General features: G+C 43.8%; 2 protein-coding genes and 4 non-coding genes across 7 annotated transcripts in view; 2 read left to right on the forward strand and 4 right to left on the reverse strand.

Annotated features, from left to right (window-relative positions):
* Positions 1–16391, forward strand: part of Smyd4-3 (SET and MYND domain containing, class 4, member 3) — a 34234-nt gene extending 17843 nt beyond the window's left edge. Inside the window, exons 2-6 of one of the 2 annotated variants that reach the window (XM_015173787.3) lie at positions 14089–14396; positions 14461–14656; positions 14714–15067; positions 15127–15369; positions 15427–16391. In XM_015173787.3, coding sequence (XP_015029273.1) covers positions 14351–14396; positions 14461–14656; positions 14714–15067; positions 15127–15369; positions 15427–16297 — 1710 coding nt within the window. In that variant the 5' untranslated portion in view covers positions 14089–14350 and the 3' untranslated portion in view covers positions 16298–16391. Of the gene's footprint in view, positions 1–13963; positions 14397–14460; positions 14657–14713; positions 15068–15126; positions 15370–15426 lie in introns of those variants that run through there. The other variant, XM_002050104.4, reaches the window with a different exon arrangement.
* On the reverse strand, positions 4298–4369 carry TRNAT-UGU (transfer RNA threonine (anticodon UGU)). Its single transcript has one exon. It is a non-coding gene; the product is annotated as a tRNA-Thr (tRNA).
* TRNAT-UGU (transfer RNA threonine (anticodon UGU)) lies at positions 6861–6932 on the reverse strand. The gene has a single exon. It is a non-coding gene; the product is annotated as a tRNA-Thr (tRNA).
* Positions 12993–13064, forward strand: TRNAT-UGU (transfer RNA threonine (anticodon UGU)). The gene has a single exon. It is a non-coding gene; the product is annotated as a tRNA-Thr (tRNA).
* On the reverse strand, positions 13472–13543 carry TRNAT-UGU (transfer RNA threonine (anticodon UGU)). The gene has a single exon. It is a non-coding gene; the product is annotated as a tRNA-Thr (tRNA).
* Positions 16389–17251, reverse strand: LOC6625394 (integumentary mucin C.1). The gene is made up of 2 exons (XM_002050103.4): positions 16763–17251; positions 16389–16690 (listed from the first exon to the last, which is right to left on the reverse strand). Exons 1-2 carry the CDS (start codon positions 17187–17189, stop codon positions 16563–16565), a joined length of 555 nt encoding a protein of 184 aa, XP_002050139.1. The 5' UTR covers positions 17190–17251; the 3' UTR covers positions 16389–16562.
* Between the last annotated feature and the right edge of the window lie 1574 nt (positions 17252–18825).

Raw genomic sequence — 18825 nt, forward strand, 5'->3', positions numbered from 1 at the left:
CGCGGGGAGTTATGTCGTTTTGGAACGTCATATCCTCGCGGGGAGTTATGTCGTTTTGGAACGTTATAACTCCGCGCGGAGTTATGTCGTTTTGGAACGTCATATCTCCGCGGGGAGTTATGTCGTTTTGGAACGTTATATCTCCGCGCGGAGTTATGTCGTTTTGGAACGTCATATCCTCGCGGGGAGTTATGTCGTTTTGGAACGTAATATCTCCGCGGAGAGCTATGTCGTTTTGGAACGTCATATCTCCGCGGGGAGCTATGTCGTTTTGGAACGTCATATCCTCGCGGGGAGCTATGTCGTTTTGGAACGTTATATCTCCGCGCGTAGTTATGTCGTTTTGGAACGTCATATCTCCGCGGGGAGTTATGTCGTTTTGGAACGTCATATCTCCGCGGGAAGTTATGTCGTTTTGGAACGTCATATCCTCGCGGGGAGTTATGTCGTTTTGGAACGTCATATCTCCGCGCGCAGTTATGTCGTTTTGGAACGTCATATCCTCGCGGGGAGTTATGTCGTTTTGGAACGTCATATCTCCGCGGGGAGTTATGTCGCTTTGGAACGTCATATCTCCGCGCGGAGTTTTGTCGTTTTGGAACGTTATATCTCCGCGCGGAGTTATGTCGTTTTGGAACGTCATATCCTCGCGGGGAGTTATGTCGTTTTGGAACGTTATATCTCCGCGTGGAGTTATGTCGTTTTGGAACGTCATATCCTCGCGAGGAGTTATGTCGTTTTGGAACGTCATATCACCGCGGGGAGTTATGTCGTTTTGGAACGTCATATCTCCGCGGGGAGTTATGTCGTTTTGGAACGTCATATCCTCGCGGGGAGTTATGTCGTTTTGGAACGTCATATCTCCGCGCGGAGATATGTCGTTTTGGAACGTCATATCTCCGCGCGGAGTTTTGTCGTTTTGGAACGTCATATCTCCGCGGGGAGCTATGTCGTTTTGGAACGTCATATCCTCGCGGGGAGCTATGTCGTTTTGGAACGTCATTTCTCCGCGCGGAGTTATGTCGTTTTGGAACGTCATATCCTCGCGGGGAGTTATGTCGTTTTGGAACGTCATATCTCCGCGGGGAGTTATGTCGTTTTGGAACGTCATATCTCCGCGGGGAGTTATGTCGTCTTGGAACGTCATATCCTCGCGGGGAGTTATGTCGTTTTGGAACGTCATATCTCCGCGCGCAGTTATGTCGTTTTGGAACGTCATATCCTCGCGGGGAGTTATGTCGTTTTGGAACGTCATATCCTCGCGGGGAGTTATGTCGTTTTGGAACGTCATATCTCCGCGGGAAGTTATGTCGTTTTGGAACGTCATATCCTCGCGGGGAGTTATGTCGTTTTGGAACGTCATATCCTCGCGAGGAGTTATGTCGTTTTGGAACGTCATATCTCCGCGCGGAGTTATGTCGTTTTGGAACGTCATATCCTCGCGGGGAGTTATGTCGTTTTGGAACGTCATATCTCGGCGGGGAGTTATGTCGTTTTGGAACGTCATTTCTCCGCGGGGAGTTATGTCGTTTTGGAACGTCATATCCTCGCGGGGAGTTATGTCGTTTTGGAACGTCATATCTCCGCGGGGAGTTATGTCGTTTTGGAACGTCATATCTCCGCGGGGAGTTATGTCGTCTTGGAACGTCATATCCTCGCGGGGAGTTATGTCGTTTTGGAACGTCATATCTCCGCGCGCAGTTATGTCGTTTTGGAATGTCATATCCTCGCGGGGAGTTATGTCGTTTTGAAACGTCATATCCTCGCGGGGAGTTATGTCGTTTTGGAACGTCATATCTCCGCGGGGAGTTATGTCGTTTTGGAACGTTATATCTCCGCGCGGAGTTATGTCGTTTTGGAACGTCATATCCTCGCGAGGAGTTATGTCGTTTTGGAACGTCATATCTCCGCGCGGAGTTATGTCGTTTTGGAACGTTATATCTCCGCGCGGAGTTATGTCGTTTTGGAACGTCATATCCTCGCGAGGAGTTATGTCGTTTTGGAACGTCATATCTCCGCGGGGAGCTATGTCGTTTTGGAACGTCATATCCTCGCGCGGAGCTATGTCGTTTTGGAACGTCATATCTCCGCGCGCAGTTATGTCGTTTTGGAACGTCATATCCTCGCGGGGAGTTATGTCGTTTTGGAACGACATATCCTCACGGGGAGTTATGTCGTTTTGGAACGTCATATCTCCGCGGGGAGTTATGTCGTTTTGGAACGACATATCCTCACGGGGAGTTATGTCGTTTTGGAACGTTATATCTCCGCGCGCAGTTATGTCGTTTTGGAACGTCATATCCTCGCGAGGAGTTATGTCGTTTTGAAACGTCATATCTCCGCGGGGAGTTATGTCGTTTTGGAACGTCATATCTCCGCGTGGAGTTATGTCGTTTTGGAACGTCATATCCTCGCGGGGAGTTATGTCGTTTTGGAACGTCATATCCTCGCGGGGAGTTATGTCGTTTTGGAACGTTATATCTCCGCGCGGAGCTAAGTCGTTTTGGAACGTCATATCCTCGCGCGGAGCTATGTCGTTTTGGAACGTCATATCTCCGCGCGCAGTTATGTCGTTTTGGAACGTCATATCCTCGCGGGGAGTTATGTCGTTTTGGAACGACATATCCTCACGGGGAGTTATGTCGTTTTGGAACGTCATATCTCCGCGGGGAGTTATGTCGTTTTGGAACGACATATCCTCACGGGGAGTTATGTCGTTTTGGAACGTTATATCTCCGCGCGCAGTTATGTCGTTTTGGAACGTCATATCCTCGCGAGGAGTTATGTCGTTTTGAAACGTCATATCCTCGCGAGGAGTTATGTCGTCTTGGAACGCCATATCTCCGCGGGGAGTTATGTCGTTTTGGAACGTCATATCTCCGCGGGGAGTTATATCGTTCTGGAACGTCATATCCTCGCGGGGAGCTATGTCGTTTTGGAACGTTATATCTCCGCGCGCAGTTATGTCGTTTTGGAACGTCATATCCTCGCGAGGAGTTATGTCGTTTTGGAACGTCATATCTCCGCGCGGAGTTATGTCGTTTTGGAACGTCATATCTCCGCGCGGAGTTTTGTCGTTTTGGAACGTCATATCTCCGCGGGGAGTTATGTCGTTTTGGAACGTCATATCCTCGCGCGGAGCTATGTCGTTTTGGAACGTCATATCTCCGCGCGGAGTTTTGTCGTTTTGGAACGTCACATCTCCGCGGGGAGTTATGTCGTTTTGGAACGTCATATCTCCGCGCGGAGCTATTACCCGTGATATTAAAAAAAAATCATCGAAAATGTTTCGATTTTGGCACCGACTTCGATTTTGTTGCTATTTTGTCGATTTGAGTCAAAATTTTAAATTAAGCACTTATGATAAAACAAGTAAGAGGCTCTAGTCGGGAGCTCCCGTTCGTATTGACACCCCTTTTTAATGATTTTTTAGAATATTTTGGGCAAATAATGTCCGATTTTGGAATTTGATGCCATTTTGAACTCGTAAGGATCAGCATAATCGACTGGCATTAAAATAATGAAAATCTAAATTTTGACCCAAATCGACCAAAAAGCAAGGGGTAACATCACATTTTTTCTCAAAATCGGGCTCGGCTCAAAAAACAAAACTTATTTATGATTTTTGTTGAATAACTCGGCTAAATAACGTCTGATTTTGAAATATTATCCCTTTTTGAATTCGTTCAGATTCCTTCCATCAATTGGCATTCAAATAAATTAAAAGTCGATGGTCTGAAGAAAACTGTTGACTAAAATAATGATTCGTTTGTAAAGTTGACCTATTTGATATGATATTTTGGAATATAAAATATTAAAATTTATTTTGGAACGGAGGCAAATAAACAATAAGAGTAATAAGTTATTTTAAAAATGTTTTGAATAGGTGGGATAATTACTGATATAGATGATTCTAAATCTAAATACTGCTTGCATCTTAAGTTTTCTTCTTTAAAATATTTATGCTTAAGTTATTTGTATAGTTGCTTGGGATATTCTAGAATATATAAATTTATTGTTGAATGCCTTCTCACTCTCTAATATAAATAAACAATGATTGATTGTTGCCTTGGTAAGAGTGGATAATCAAGTGCGTAGATTGGTGGGCGGGGCTTGAAAGAAATCTTTAATAATTGATTGAAGGTTTCGGCTGTCAGTTGACTCCTTATCATAATTCATTAGGCACTGCCAAAAGATTCAAATAAGTAACTACGGAATTATAAATGAAGTAACTTAGCAGCTTTGTTTATGCAATAGGCAAATATGTTGGCAAAAAGTGAAGCATTCACTCTGGAATTGCCTCCTGTGAGGATTGAACTCACGACCCCTGGTTTACAAGACCAGTGCTCTGCCACTGAGCTAAAGAGGCGCCTGCTTGAGAGGCGCTAAAGTAGCGAACTTCTGCTACAAGTGCTGCAGATGCAAGCTTGTATCTTGTATCTTGTATCTGCGACACACACAGATAGCAGCGAACATATGTTGACACAGTTGTCGCCTGCTGCTGATAACTGTTTCAATGTTTCGACAGTCCCATAAGAAATATATAGACACACGGCAAGGTCAGGCTCATGACCGGATATTAATTTTAAAAATTACACACACTCTCATACTTATTATTATCTTAATAATCATCGCACATCTGAACACGTTTTGTTGTTGTCGAAGTTGAAGTTGAAGTTGTGCCTCGGGCTGCGCTTCAGTGGCCCATGACAATTAGGGCCATAGAAATTGAGTTTCGGCAGGCTCACCTGTTGTAAGTGAAACCCGCTCGCCAGCTGAAATGGAGACGGAGATGGATCCATTAGACTCCGCGGGCATCAAAATGAAAACGACATGCCCAATGAACAAATATTTTCACATCATCATTTTGATTACCGCAGCTCGTTGTTGTTGCTGTTGCCATTTCTTCGGCTGCGTCATGATGCGTGTGTGATGCGCAGCAGTTCGATTTCAGTTTCGAGGCAGCAGTGCGTGCAAAATGGATCAACGATCTGTGCGCTTCACTGGCCCAGCTCAGCGACTCGGACTTGAACTCGAACGAGTCCAGAGTACAGGCCGGCAAATGTTGCCTCGCCCGGCTCAATACAAAATCAATCGATTTTAGCTTCTGCGCACATGTGCTGCACACATTGTGGCAATAGGATTCACACGGCGCACAGCAGGCGCAGGCCGAGGCCCCGAGGCCTGAACTTAGACGCCTACCTGGCCACCGGGTCAGCAAAGTAATTGCAATTAGGTGAGACAAACAACTGGCGCGTGCTGCGCACTGCCAGAGGCCCAGAGAAATGACATAACTCCGCGCGGAGATATGACGTTCCAAAACGACATAACTCCTCGCGAGGAGTTATGTCGTTTTGAAACGTCATATCCTCGCGAGGAGTTATGTCGTCTTGGAACGCCATATCTCCGCGGGGAGTTATGTCGTTTTGGAACGTCATATCTCCGCGGGGAGTTATATCGTTCTGGAACGTCATATCCTCGCGGGGAGCTATGTCGTTTTGGAACGTTATATCTCCGCGCGCAGTTATGTCGTTTTGGAACGTCATATCCTCGCGAGGAGTTATGTCGTTTTGGAACGTCATATCTCCGCGCGGAGTTATGTCGTTTTGGAACGTCATATCTCCGCGCGGAGTTTTGTCGTTTTGGAACGTCATATCTCCGCGGGGAGTTATGTCGTTTTGGAACGTCATATCCTCGCGCGGAGCTATGTCGTTTTGGAACGTCATATCTCCGCGCGGAGTTTTGTCGTTTTGGAACGTCACATCTCCGCGGGGAGTTATGTCGTTTTGGAACGTCATATCTCCGCGCGGAGCTATTACCCGTGATATTAAAAAAAAATCATCGAAAATGTTTCGATTTTGGCACCGACTTCGATTTTGTTGCTATTTTGTCGATTTGAGTCAAAATTTTAAATTAAGCACTTATGATAAAACAAGTAAGAGGCTCTAGTCGGGAGCTCCCGTTCGTATTGACACCCCTTTTTAATGATTTTTTAGAATATTTTGGGCAAATAATGTCCGATTTTGGAATTTGATGCCATTTTGAACTCGTAAGGATCAGCATAATCGACTGGCATTAAAATAATGAAAATCTAAATTTTGACCCAAATCGACCAAAAAGCAAGGGGTAACATCACATTTTTTCTCAAAATCGGGCTCGGCTCAAAAAACAAAACTTATTTATGATTTTTGTTGAATAACTCGGCTAAATAACGTCTGATTTTGAAATATTATCCCTTTTTGAATTCGTTCAGATTCCTTCCATCAATTGGCATTCAAATAAATTAAAAGTCGATGGTCTGAAGAAAACTGTTGACTAAAATAATGATTCGTTTGTAAAGTTGACCTATTTGATATGATATTTTGGAATATAAAATATTAAAATTTATTTTGGAACGGAGGCAAATAAACAATAAGAGTAATAAGTTATTTTAAAAATGTTTTGAATAGGTGGGATAATTACTGATATAGATGATTCTAAATCTAAATACTGCTTGTATCTTAAGTTTTCTTCTTTAAAATATTTATGCTTAAGTTATTTGTATAGTTGCTTGGGATATTCTAGAATATATAAATTTATTGTTGAATGCCTTCTCACTCTCTAATATAAATAAACAATGATTGATTGTTGCCTTGGTAAGAGTGGATAATCAAGTGCGTAGATTGGTGGGCGGGGCTTGAAAGAAATCTTTAATAATTGATTGAAGGTTTCGGCTGTCAGTTGACTCCTTATCATAATTCATTAGGCACTGCCAAAAGATTCAAATAAGTAACTACGGAATTATAAATGAAGTAACTTAGCAGCTTTGTTTATGCAATAGGCAAATATGTTGGCAAAAAGTGAAGCATTCACTCTGGAATTGCCTCCTGTGAGGATTGAACTCACGACCCCTGGTTTACAAGACCAGTGCTCTGCCACTGAGCTAAAGAGGCGCCTGCTTGAGAGGCGCTAAAGTAGCGAACTTCTGCTACAAGTGCTGCAGATGCAAGCTTGTATCTTGTATCTTGTATCTGCGACACACACAGATAGCAGCGAACATATGTTGACACAGTTGTCGCCTGCTGCTGATAACTGTTTCAATGTTTCGACAGTCCCATAAGAAATATATAGACACACGGCAAGGTCAGGCTCATGACCGGATATTAATTTTAAAAATTACACACACTCTCATACTTATTATTATCTTAATAATCATCGCACATCTGAACACGTTTTGTTGTTGTCGAAGTTGAAGTTGAAGTTGTGCCTCGGGCTGCGCTTCAGTGGCCCATGACAATTAGGGCCATAGAAATTGAGTTTCGGCAGGCTCACCTGTTGTAAGTGAAACCCGCTCGCCAGCTGAAATGGAGACGGAGATGGATCCATTAGACTCCGCGGGCATCAAAATGAAAACGACATGCCCAATGAACAAATATTTTCACATCATCATTTTGATTACCGCAGCTCGTTGTTGTTGCTGTTGCCATTTCTTCGGCTGCGTCATGATGCGTGTGTGATGCGCAGCAGTTCGATTTCAGTTTCGAGGCAGCAGTGCGTGCAAAATGGATCAACGATCTGTGCGCTTCACTGGCCCAGCTCAGCGACTCGGACTTGAACTCGAACGAGTCCAGAGTACAGGCCGGCAAATGTTGCCTCGCCTGGCTCAATACAAAATCAATCGATTTTAGCTTCTGCGCACATGTGCTGCACACATTGTGGCAATAGGATTCACACGGCGCACAGCAGGCGCAGGCCGAGGCCCCGAGGCCTGAACTTAGACGCCTACCTGGCGGGTAGGGTCAGCAAAGTAATTGCAATTAGGTGAGACAAACAACTGGCGCGTGCTGCGCACTGCCAGAGGCCCAGAGAAATGGAACAGCTGTTGGACACGTTCGAGGCGTTGGCATCGCACACTTTATCAAAGCCATCGAGCAAAGAGGGAGCTGGTAAAGTGAGGACAGACGGAATCTTAAGCCACATATGGTATACTTACTTTAATGGCAGAGACTAAAGTGTTTGGCTTTAACTCCTTCAAAAAGAAATGTTGGTCCATTTTTTATAGAAGGCTAATTATAGAAGCATAATTATATAATATGAAGAAACATGATTCGATATAAATTGAGCCTATTTCGATATGAAATCTAGAGATCTACAATATATTATTATAATAACTTTTAAAAAACAAAAAATGTTAATAAACATGGGATTATTAAACATATTTCTTTTTATCAATTTATTCAACTGGGCTTGCGAGCCAAGTTTCTGCCCTTTTGTTCAGTTTATGGAAATGGATCACAGCCTTGAACCCAATATTTTAAAAGAGCTGTTCATTCATAGTAAATACAATAGGCGTCTACAAATTGGAGCTCTATTCAAAGTTGATATCCGTAAAATGTATTTAATTAATTGCACAAGCTGTGGCCGAAGTTGTTTGTGCTTTCCAGTCGAGATCTCCTCGTGAGTGCCTAGAAATTTGAGAACTTTATCACGTTAGCTAAAAAAATACCTTTCCAAAGGTTCAATCTGAAATCGTATTCTGTTCACCAAATCGCATTAAAACAAAACCGCATCCGGAGGATTTCAGCAGAGTGTGCGGTAATTTGAGGCAAATCTCATCCGATCTCTATTAGCTGCATTTAGAGGCTTAATTTTTTACGAATGCGGCAGGCAAACAATGCTGGATTTGGGTGAGAAATTGCCTGATTTAGTGTAAAATTGCGCGCGTTTGACTGGTGACAGAAACGAAACACACATAAAAAAAAACGTGGCCGCTGACAGGAAGAGGCATTGCATCAATACGTCATTATCCTGGCCGTAAAAAAGGACGTCTGAGGCATGGCAGCAATTCGTCACAGCCTGTCACAGGCAGTTGCATGCGCCACCCGGCTCATCATCAATCTCGGGCTCAGGTTGTAACATTTACATTAACATTCTAACAGTTTTCGTGTCCTTCGCTCTGTCCTGCATCCTGCCTGCAGCCTGCGCATGCGCCACGCGCACCAATTGCGGCTTGCAGCTGCCGCCGCCGACGCCGCCACTCGAAATGTTGTTGTTGTTGTTGTTGTTGTTGTTGTTGTTGTTGTTGTTGCTGTTGTTTTTCAACCCCCCTACGAAGCGCTTGGAAAATGCACAGGCCTGGCATTAGCTTTTGTTTTCCACTTGAAGCGCAGAATGCCAGACACAGTCGAGAGCACTTTCCATTGTTGCCTTTGTAAACATGCAGTTTTTACTTGGCTTTCCACTCAAATTTTTCGGCGCTCTTAATTAATTTGAACTGATTTCGAAGCCAAAGAGTTTTACGCAATGCGTTAATGAAAATTCAATTACTGCCTTTGTTGGCATTTGGTCCCTCGACCCGACGGCACTCATAGATCCCTTCTATTCCGATTCCCATTACCGCCATGCCACGCCCCGTGGCGTTGCCTATTTGTTGTTTCAATCTAAACTGGGGAATACATGTGGAGTTCCTTATGCTACTGCCGCGAGGAAACTTTAATTGAATACAAAGAAAACACATTTAATAGGCAGCGGAAGTCAAATCAAACAATGAAATCTGAAAAATCAATGATTACTTTTAAATTGGGGGTTTGTAAACATGTTTTGCTTTGAATTAAGATAATTTGCTTACAAAACGCATTTCATAATTTCAATTTCAAAACGACTCAAATTAATAAAGTGGAGTGGTTCAATCTTAAATCAAGTACGATAGCAAGCTTTGCTTCTTAAATTAAGTTAGATTTTTATAAGGTATATATATTCTTGATACGCATCTAAGAATCGCAAATCTACTATTTAAAGTGGATTCTCTTATGAAAGGGCATTCACAGCTCGGCAAACTGATAGCAACTCTTCTTTATTGTGTCAAATCTAGTTATTAGACGCTGACTAACAGGTGATCGGAGGTGTCAGCGGAAGGTCTTAAACAGGTCCACAGAGTCAATGAGTTGGAAACATTTTGATTCGTTTCGGTTGCAATTATAATTGTTGTATATATATAAATATGTTGCTGAGATAAACTGAGATAATCGAGAAAAATCAAACGAATCGATCTCTCGAACTCATAAATTATAAGTAACAGCAGCTGATTCAACTTAATTGGACCGACTTAGAGCCGGTTTTTGCTTCAGGGCTGTGCTTAAAAAATATATTTCTTAGTGTAGTCCATTGAGATGTAATGAACTGTGATTCGATTTGATTGCGACTGTGATTGAGGTCTCTTCAATGTCAGCAGAGCGATTGAAACTAAAAAGCTGCATTTCAATAGTATTTGCATAAGTTGGTGTAGGGTTTGTCAACACGGTGTTAAGCTTGAGCCAACATTTATTTAAATGATCGTTTTAAATTAATTAAGAAGCGCAATTAAATTTGCATTGCCAGCGGGAAAAACTTGGCCAACGAAACTCGTTTGGCGGCTTTGAAATACGTTTGCAGAGTCGACCAGCACGATACAAATGTTCAAATATGTACCAGAGCCGTAAAACATGCCAAAAGTGTTCGTTTCGTTTGGGATTAGCCACACAATGCCAGCCCAAATGGTTATAAATTATTTATGACGGCTTAAATGTCAAGAGCTATTGCTCACCACCCACAAAAGAAAACGAAAAACGAAAAACCAAAAACCAAAAATGACACTTTGCAATTCTCATTTCTGATCTCGGCTAGATTGAGAAAAATGTTTCAATTATGTTGCAAGTCGCCGGCGTTAAACATTTAGTTTAGGCCATTAATTGCTCGAGTCGGGCCGAGACCCGAGGGCTTGGCCCATTCATTGTGCTTGCCTGCGTCCAGGTGAATGAGTGCACTTCGGGTTGACATGAATCGTTGCAACAGCCACAATGGAGTGCACTTTTAATAGCAACAGGCGCAACACAGAATGCCGGAAGCGCATTGCGTATTGCACAATTACAACAACAACAACAACAACAATAAAACAAACCAAACAAACAAACAGAAATGAGCGCAGTTTTTCAGTTGCTACGGAAGTCTAATGAAATTTGCGCACAATCGAAAATTGTAATGCACAGGAAAGCGAAATAAACTGTAATTAACTGGCGACTCTCCAGTATAGGGTCTATAAGGGGTCTATATAGCGTTTAAAGGTGGGTAGGTAGTCATTTATTCCGCTTGAATTTGCATACACACATAAGTATAATAATCACCGAGTCTCTGCGGCGTCCGAGCGGGGTCAGGGAAAGACACTACACACTAGACTGTGATTCGGAAATCGCATTCGCATTCGCATTCGCATTCGCATCGCATTCCCATTCGCAATCATATTCCTACAATGCACTACAATTAGGGGTGGCTGGATGGATTGTTGGCAGGATGCGGCGACTACAGAGAATGATAAATATTTTGCGCCTGAATGACAGCACATAAAGAAAGAGAACGGGGCAGAGGGGAAGCGCTGTCAATGGATGGGATCATTCACGCTGTCGCTGCTCTATTGATAATGGTTATGTTCAATCAAGGACTTGTAACACTGATTAGCAGGACGCATCCTTTGAGTGGCCAACGGACTGTACTGCACAGTACAAGTGACAGCTGTCGGATTTGCTGTAAGCATCGTTTATTTGCCGCTTACATGCCGTCGCCCTTCAGGCCCCTTTGATTGATGACGTTGACAAGTTGTCCGGCTGCTGCTCGCCTGACTGTAGCCACCCTGTAGCTGTTTTCCAACACTGGCGCACTCTGTAAAGGGTTACAATGCCAAAGTCAACGCAAGGATTCAACAGCTTACGAAATTACCATACACGGCAATCGCTGCGCCCCGGGCCCAAACTCCGGCTAAGTCCTGGACTGCTTGAGGTAAGCTCTCGGTTTCGGTATCGCGTTCCATTCTTTTGCATAATGCATTTTCACAGCGGTATACCACCACCCTACCCTACCCGAAAAACTACGTAAATGTAAAGAAAAGTGGGCGTTGTAATGTTGACACTGTAATTTACGCATTTCACCTTTTATGCGACATGCAAATTTGCATAACGCATCCAACTTCAATAGCAAAAGGGCTGTCGCGGGGTAACTTGATATGGCCATGCTGCATAATTTACCTTTATATACGTGTATACGAATGCAACTACTACAATTGCTCAAAAATAATTGCTTTTTATATACCATTTGGCTTGGAGTACAGTCATGATGCTTTATACGCTTCGAATACACAACCAATCCCGGAGTATACCACATGTATCTGGTTGCCACAATATTCTATTCATCAAGACAGAATAAATGGCGGACATGGCTAGATCGACTCGGCTATTGATGCTGATCAAGAATATATATACTTTATGGGGTCGGAGATGCTTCCTTTAATGGGTTCAGGGTATAAAAAATTCTTGATCAATTGGGATCCCAGTGTGCGTTTAACGTCAAACTCCAGTAGATTATTTTTTAAGTGCCTAAAGAAGTTGGTCCATCAGACTCGCTCATATTAACTCTGAAAATGATATTGTTGTACAAATAAATCCAATAAATTGCGGCCATTTGTATTGTCAGCTCAGATCAAAAAATGTAGTTACGGGCCCTGGCTTCCCACGTAACAGATACAGACACATAACCACCCAGAGCCAATTTTTTTTTATTTGGCTTACGAGTTACCATAACAAATTGCTGCTTGAAAGTACACACTTACACCTAGCCGACATTTGGAACATTTCCAGAACCAACTTGTCTTAATTAGTCGTACAAAACAAATGCAGACAGCAGCAGAGGCAACCTTCCTACCAGCTCAACAGCTGCTGCTGCTTCTGCTGCTGCTGGTTCCATTTCCAAGGCAATTGCTGATGCTAGATAATGCTTGGCTTGACATCAGCAGACATTAAATTAACACAGATAGCATTAACACGTCTTCAAATTGGCCAACGCCCCCCACTGGAACGTCGTCTCGTACATGCCGCCAACTGTTCAAACAGCCCCCGAGCAACGCAATTATGTCAGCCGATGACGAGCGGTTGCCGAGCTGTGCAGAGGGGTTGATCTTATCATCGATTTTAGCGAGGCGCGTTGCTCATGCCTCTTTAGCTCAGTGGCAGAGCACTGGTCTTGTAAACCAGGGGTCGTGAGTTCAATCCTCACAGGAGGCAATTCTTCAAATAGTTTTTTTTTTCAACTTAACTATTAGTTTCAATATGTACAGTAAACAAAATAAGATTTGGTGAAAATTTTTAGAACATGTAATCAAAAACAGAATTATTACCCACATAATAAATATCCCAAATTCACTATTGTTTGTTGTTAATATATAATACATACATACACCTGTGACAAAAAAGATCCAAGTATTTTCCGTTGCTACTTTAGCAACGATAATTTTACTACTTTCTTCTCTAATTCATAGTAAGCTTATTTTTATTAATTTAGCTTAGCTTTAGAATATTAGGTATTTGCGCTAGTTTAATGGAATTCGATAGTTTTATAAGTAATCTTGTGAAAATAAAAATAAAAAATAAATAACATTAAAAATCTAACAAAACTTCGCATTTCGTAATTTTGCCTCCTGTGAGGATTGAACTCACGACCCCTGGTTTACAAGACCAGTGCTCTGCCACTGAGCTAAAGAGGCGAATAGTGCTCATGCGCCAAATAACTGGCATCATATATGGAGAGAGCCTACCTATATAATTGACTTTTATTTGGCAGCTAAATTTAGCCAGTTTTTAATAATATTAACTGTATTCTCATGTTATTTCGTGTATGAACAACTGTTCACCTTCTCAGGTTGGCGGGGGGAAATTCCGATAGGCGCTGTTGCGGTGCTTTCTGTTCCTTACTGTGCGTCGCCGGCTGTTCGAAAAAAAAAACGAAAAGAGCATCTGAAAATGCTTCGCACATTTGTTTGTAAACAAATGTAGCTTCGTCTAGCCGAATCTTGCTCTTTGTAGCTCTCAATCGCGCGCTTGCTCTGGTGTTCTGAATACCATGCTTTTTTCGATCTAAAAATAAAAGGCCTGTCCGATTTCTGGATACCACACGTTGTGGCCTGTTCAGTGCGACTGCAGTATTCATCGGCGATAGAAGCGAATCGTAAATTTTCACTACTTGCATAATTTAAGAATTTTCTCTGATTTTCAATTATACTTGAGTTAACGCCATGAAAATGCCACTTAGCCAGCAGAAAGGCTTCTTTGCCGAGTACTACCTCAAGCTGAGGGAAGCGGGCGGCGCCAGCTGCGAGGCGGACATCGCCAAATTGTCAACATGTGGCAACGACGACGAGCGCGTGGCCTACGTGGACCAGCTGGCCTGGGTGCGTGCGGGGGATGCTGACCTGCAAGTGCAGCGCGAGTTCAGCGGAAAAAGTGCAACCGCCGCAGCGGAGCTGAAGGAACGTGCCACGGCTGCCTTCAAGCAGAAGAAGTGGCTGGAGGCCATGTTGCTCTACAGCCGGAGCTATGTGGCGCTGCCACATGACAAGGGTGAGCAGCTGCCTTCACTTTATCAATTATATCCCTTATCAATTATATCCCTTATCCCCACCAGTTCAGGAGCGTTCCATTGCGCTGGCCAATCGCTCGGCCACGCTGTACCACATGCAGAAGCACAGCGAGTGCCTGGTGGATATCAGACGCGCTCTGCAGCTGGAGTATCCCAAGGAGCTCATCTACAAGCTGTACGAGCGCCAGGCTCGCTGTTACATGGCTCTGAAGGACTATCCACGCACAATCAGCGCCTTCAAGTGGGTTTAGACGGATGTATCCACAGGAGATGGCCTAACATTTAGTTTCATTTGCAGAAAGTGCATCACTGCCATGGACGATTCTACGCTGCCCGCCGACAGACGCTCCAAGCTGCATCTAGATGCCATGACCATGATCAAGATGCTGGAGCACGATCCGCGCACGGCCAAGCAAGCAGCCAGGCAGCTGAAGCTGAAAAATGCCAACGTCTTGGAGCAGGCACAAACGTTGCCGGAGGAAAAGGAATTTGTCAGCTCTCTGGTTCGCATCGACCAGAACGCGCAGGAGGGACGATTCGCTCGCGCCGCTGCCGATGTCCAGGTGGGGCAGGAGCTGCTAGTGGAGCATCCATACGTCGCCGTGCTGCTCGAGAAATTCGCCCAGACTCATTGCGAATATTGCTTTGTCCGGTAAGTGAACGGTCAGATAGATTATAGATTATATATTATGTTTCTTACATATTTTTCAGAACCGTGGTGCCAGTCGCCTGTCCGGGCTGCTCGGATGTCATCTACTGCTCGGAGCAGTGCCAGGAGCGAGCGTCTGCCAAGTACCACAAGTACGAGTGCGGCATATTGCCGGTAATTTGGCGATCTGGCGCCTCCATCAACAATCACATGGCGCTGCGCATCATTGCCAGCAAGCCACTGGACTACTTTCTGCAGCTGAAGTCGAGCCTTGACGAGGAGCTATCGCTGGAGCAGCTATTGAGGTGAGCATAGACACAGTTGCCGCAATTTCCAAAACTAATACTTGTGCATCTTTGCAGCCTGCCCAAGGACGACTTTCGGCGAGTAGCCCACTTGGAGCGTCATGAGGGGCAGCGGCAACCGTCGAACTTCTTTCAGTATGTGTTGATGGCGCGCTTTTTGACCAAATGCCTCCAATCGACGGGCTACTTCGGCAGCGAACCGCAGCCGGAGCAGGTGAGCGCCATCAGCGCGCTGCTGCTGCGGAGTCTGCAGTTTATTCAGTTCAATACCCACGAAGTGGCCGAGCTGCACAAGTTCCAGGCCGAGAGAAGGGAGAAATCCATCTTCATTGGCGGAGCTATATATCCGACGCTGGCACTGTTCAACCACTCCTGCGATCCGGGCGTGGTCAGGTACTTCCGTGGCACCACCATACACATCAACAGCGTGCGGCCCATCGAGGCGGGTCTGCCCATTAACGAGAACTACGGACCCATCTACACGCAGGACAGGCGCGAAGATCGTCAGGCCCGGCTAAAGGATCTCTATTGGTTCGAGTGCAACTGCGATGCCTGCCTGGAAAGCTGGCCGCTGTTCGAGGAGCTGCCCAGGGACATTATACGCTTCCGTTGCGAGGCGCCCAACAACTGTGCCGCCATCATCGAGGTGCCGCCCACCTGCAACGATTTCATGATCAAGTGCGTCACCTGCGGCGAGATCACCAACATCCTAAAGGGACTCAAGGTCATGCAGGACACCGAAATGATGACGCGCACCGCCAAGCGACTCTACGACACTGGCGACTATTCGAAGGCACTCAACAAGTTTGTCGACCTGCTACGGATCATGTACGAGGTGTTGGCGCCCCCATTCCCCGACTTCTGCGAGTGTCAACAGCATTTGAAGGACTGTTTCCTGAACCTGGGCAATGTCTACAATCTGAACTAAGTGTAGCAGCTACTTGTAGTTCGAGTGGAATGTGGAATCGATTTAATAAAATACTCAATCGAACCAGCTAGAGTCTAGCGAATAATACCCGTAACTTTTAATGAATATTTATTGTTAATACATATATTTAAGTTGCTGAAAAAATGTCTCGAACTACCTAGTGCAACAATTTTAAGCGATGTTGGATTAGTTAATCATTCACCTCTCACTCCCGCTCACACTCGCTCCCTCCCTTTCGATTAGGGCGAATACCCATTTGCGAAGTTTAGGTCTCCCAGCTGCCGTAGTTTATATTGTTACAGCGTCCACTGTGCAGCTTACTGCAGCCGGCAAATCCGCTGTCGCCGTAGTAACAACAGCGATAACAGGTTGTTGTTGGCAGCCAGCTGGTGTCTGCGAAATCGAATTGGAATATATGTCATTGGGTTGGGGTCAGACCCGCGATATCGCGCGCGCTATACTTACATCCGCAGGTCCATCGGTAATGCGTCCGCTCCTCCTGTTCCGTCAGATAACAACGCTGCAGCACACCTTGAACCAAGTCCCAGAACCAGGGAAAAAAGTTCGGGTAATGTGGTGCTACTGGCGGCTTAGTAGAGGGTGGTAGCTTCGGCGGTGCAAAGGTCGGTAGATCTGGCAAGCTGATCTGCACATCCTCGGTGGTGGTGGATGTTGTAGTTGTAGATGGTTCTGTGTCTGCTTCAGTTGTGGTTCGTTCTGTTGTCATGGAGGGCAGCTCTGTTGTTGCCTTTGTTGTGGTGATTGTGGCAGCCTCGTTTGTGGTTGTAGGAAAGTCCTCTGGAAATTCGGGCTCAATGTCTTGTCCATGCACCTGACTGCGCATCATCAGCCAGAGCAGGCACAAGAGCTGCAACTTAATCTTGGCTTGCATTTTACAAAGTCAATTGCTCGTGCTGTCGTGTGCTGCTCGCTTTTCAGACTGATCCCGTGTCGAACATCGGGCCGGGCATCAACTGTCGTCGCTGCTGCCGCTGCCTGTGCTAGTCGGCAGTGAACATTTTATTAAATTTACTTATGGCATTCGTGGAAAACGTATGAGTAATTTGTTTTTAGCTCTGTTCTTGTCGTAGTGCGGCGACTCGCTTAAGTTGCAAAAGCTATGGCGCATTTCTCGAAGTGTAGCACTCATTAATGGCTGTGGGCAGTGTGGGGCAACGGGAAGGCGTAGGGCAAAGGGGAAATCGTCGGCTTATCAGCAGTGAAACCCACAAGCGAGTACCGCTTGAATTGCTTACCTGCGGGTGGATGAGCACGCGTGCGCGACTTACCTTGTAACATATTTACTGTCGCGTTTTCAATAGAGTTAATATTTAGCTTTCTGTTGTTGTTGTTGTTGTTGCATGCATAATGCCAGCTGATGACGCAAAGAACTTTTGCTTTCAATAATATACCGAATAAATGAATGAATGCAATGCAATAAGCCTCGTATGCAAATCGAACTGCTATTGAACTTCAATTAGCACGTAATCCCATCAAGGGACATTTACATTTTATGCATTGCGAATGAACTGCAAAGGTCACAATCACATTTTGCTTACCATTTGCAATATATAAAGTACATACAGTCGTCTACAGTTGAGCCTGGCATTATTAAAATCTAAGAGAAGTATTTTCTTTGGAATGGAAACATTTTTGTAACATAAATGAGACAAGAGTTTTTAGGGCAAAATTTCCCTTCGCCAGACCAGAAATATAAATATCCCGTGATTGCCTGAAAGTATGCAACATATTGTGATTACTCCGAATATAATCTGACAGTGGAAAGTTGGAATTCTATATCACGCCAAGAAGTATGCAATATATGTGATTAATGAATATTATTGAATATTCAAATATTAAAATTAATGAATATTAAAATTGCAAATATATTTAAATATGCATTCACTTACTCTAGGGAGTACGCTCTTCACAGATTCGTTGCATTCTAAATCTACATTTTTTGCGAAAAAAAAAAACAATAAGCAAGGAAAATTAACTCCTCTCTCTGGAATCATTGGCTTTAGGTTTATACGAACTGGAGAAGGAAATGCAGAACCCTATTAGGATAATATCGTTTCGATTGAACGGATTTTCATATATTCTAAGAGTCACTTAACAAAAACGTTGTTCTCTTATTCTACACAAGAGCTTTTTCGATTTTTTATACAATTATGCAATATTTGTTTTCTCTAATGTATAATGCGTCTATAAATAAAACAATGTTTAAGAAATTGTTTACTTGTTGATGATATAAATGTTGATAAATAAATGAATAAATGATAAACTGTATAATTTGAATTAACTATAAACAAAAACTTGTTTCATATATTACCTGTTACTATATAAGGAAAAGTTCTGTGGCGTTGATATTCATAAAAAGGAAAAACTTTTCCACTTAAATACAACATTAATCAGATTTCACAATAGACATATGGATCTTGTGAGCATCTGAAGCTATTGAAGAGCCATCCTGGGTTAAGAAAATTACACATTATTATAAATATTTATTTAGAAAGCCTTAAATGAAA

This window comes from Drosophila virilis, chromosome 5 (assembly GCF_030788295.1).
Source record: "Drosophila virilis strain 15010-1051.87 chromosome 5, Dvir_AGI_RSII-ME, whole genome shotgun sequence".
In the NCBI taxonomy this organism is placed as follows: Eukaryota; Metazoa; Arthropoda; class Insecta; order Diptera; family Drosophilidae; genus Drosophila; species Drosophila virilis.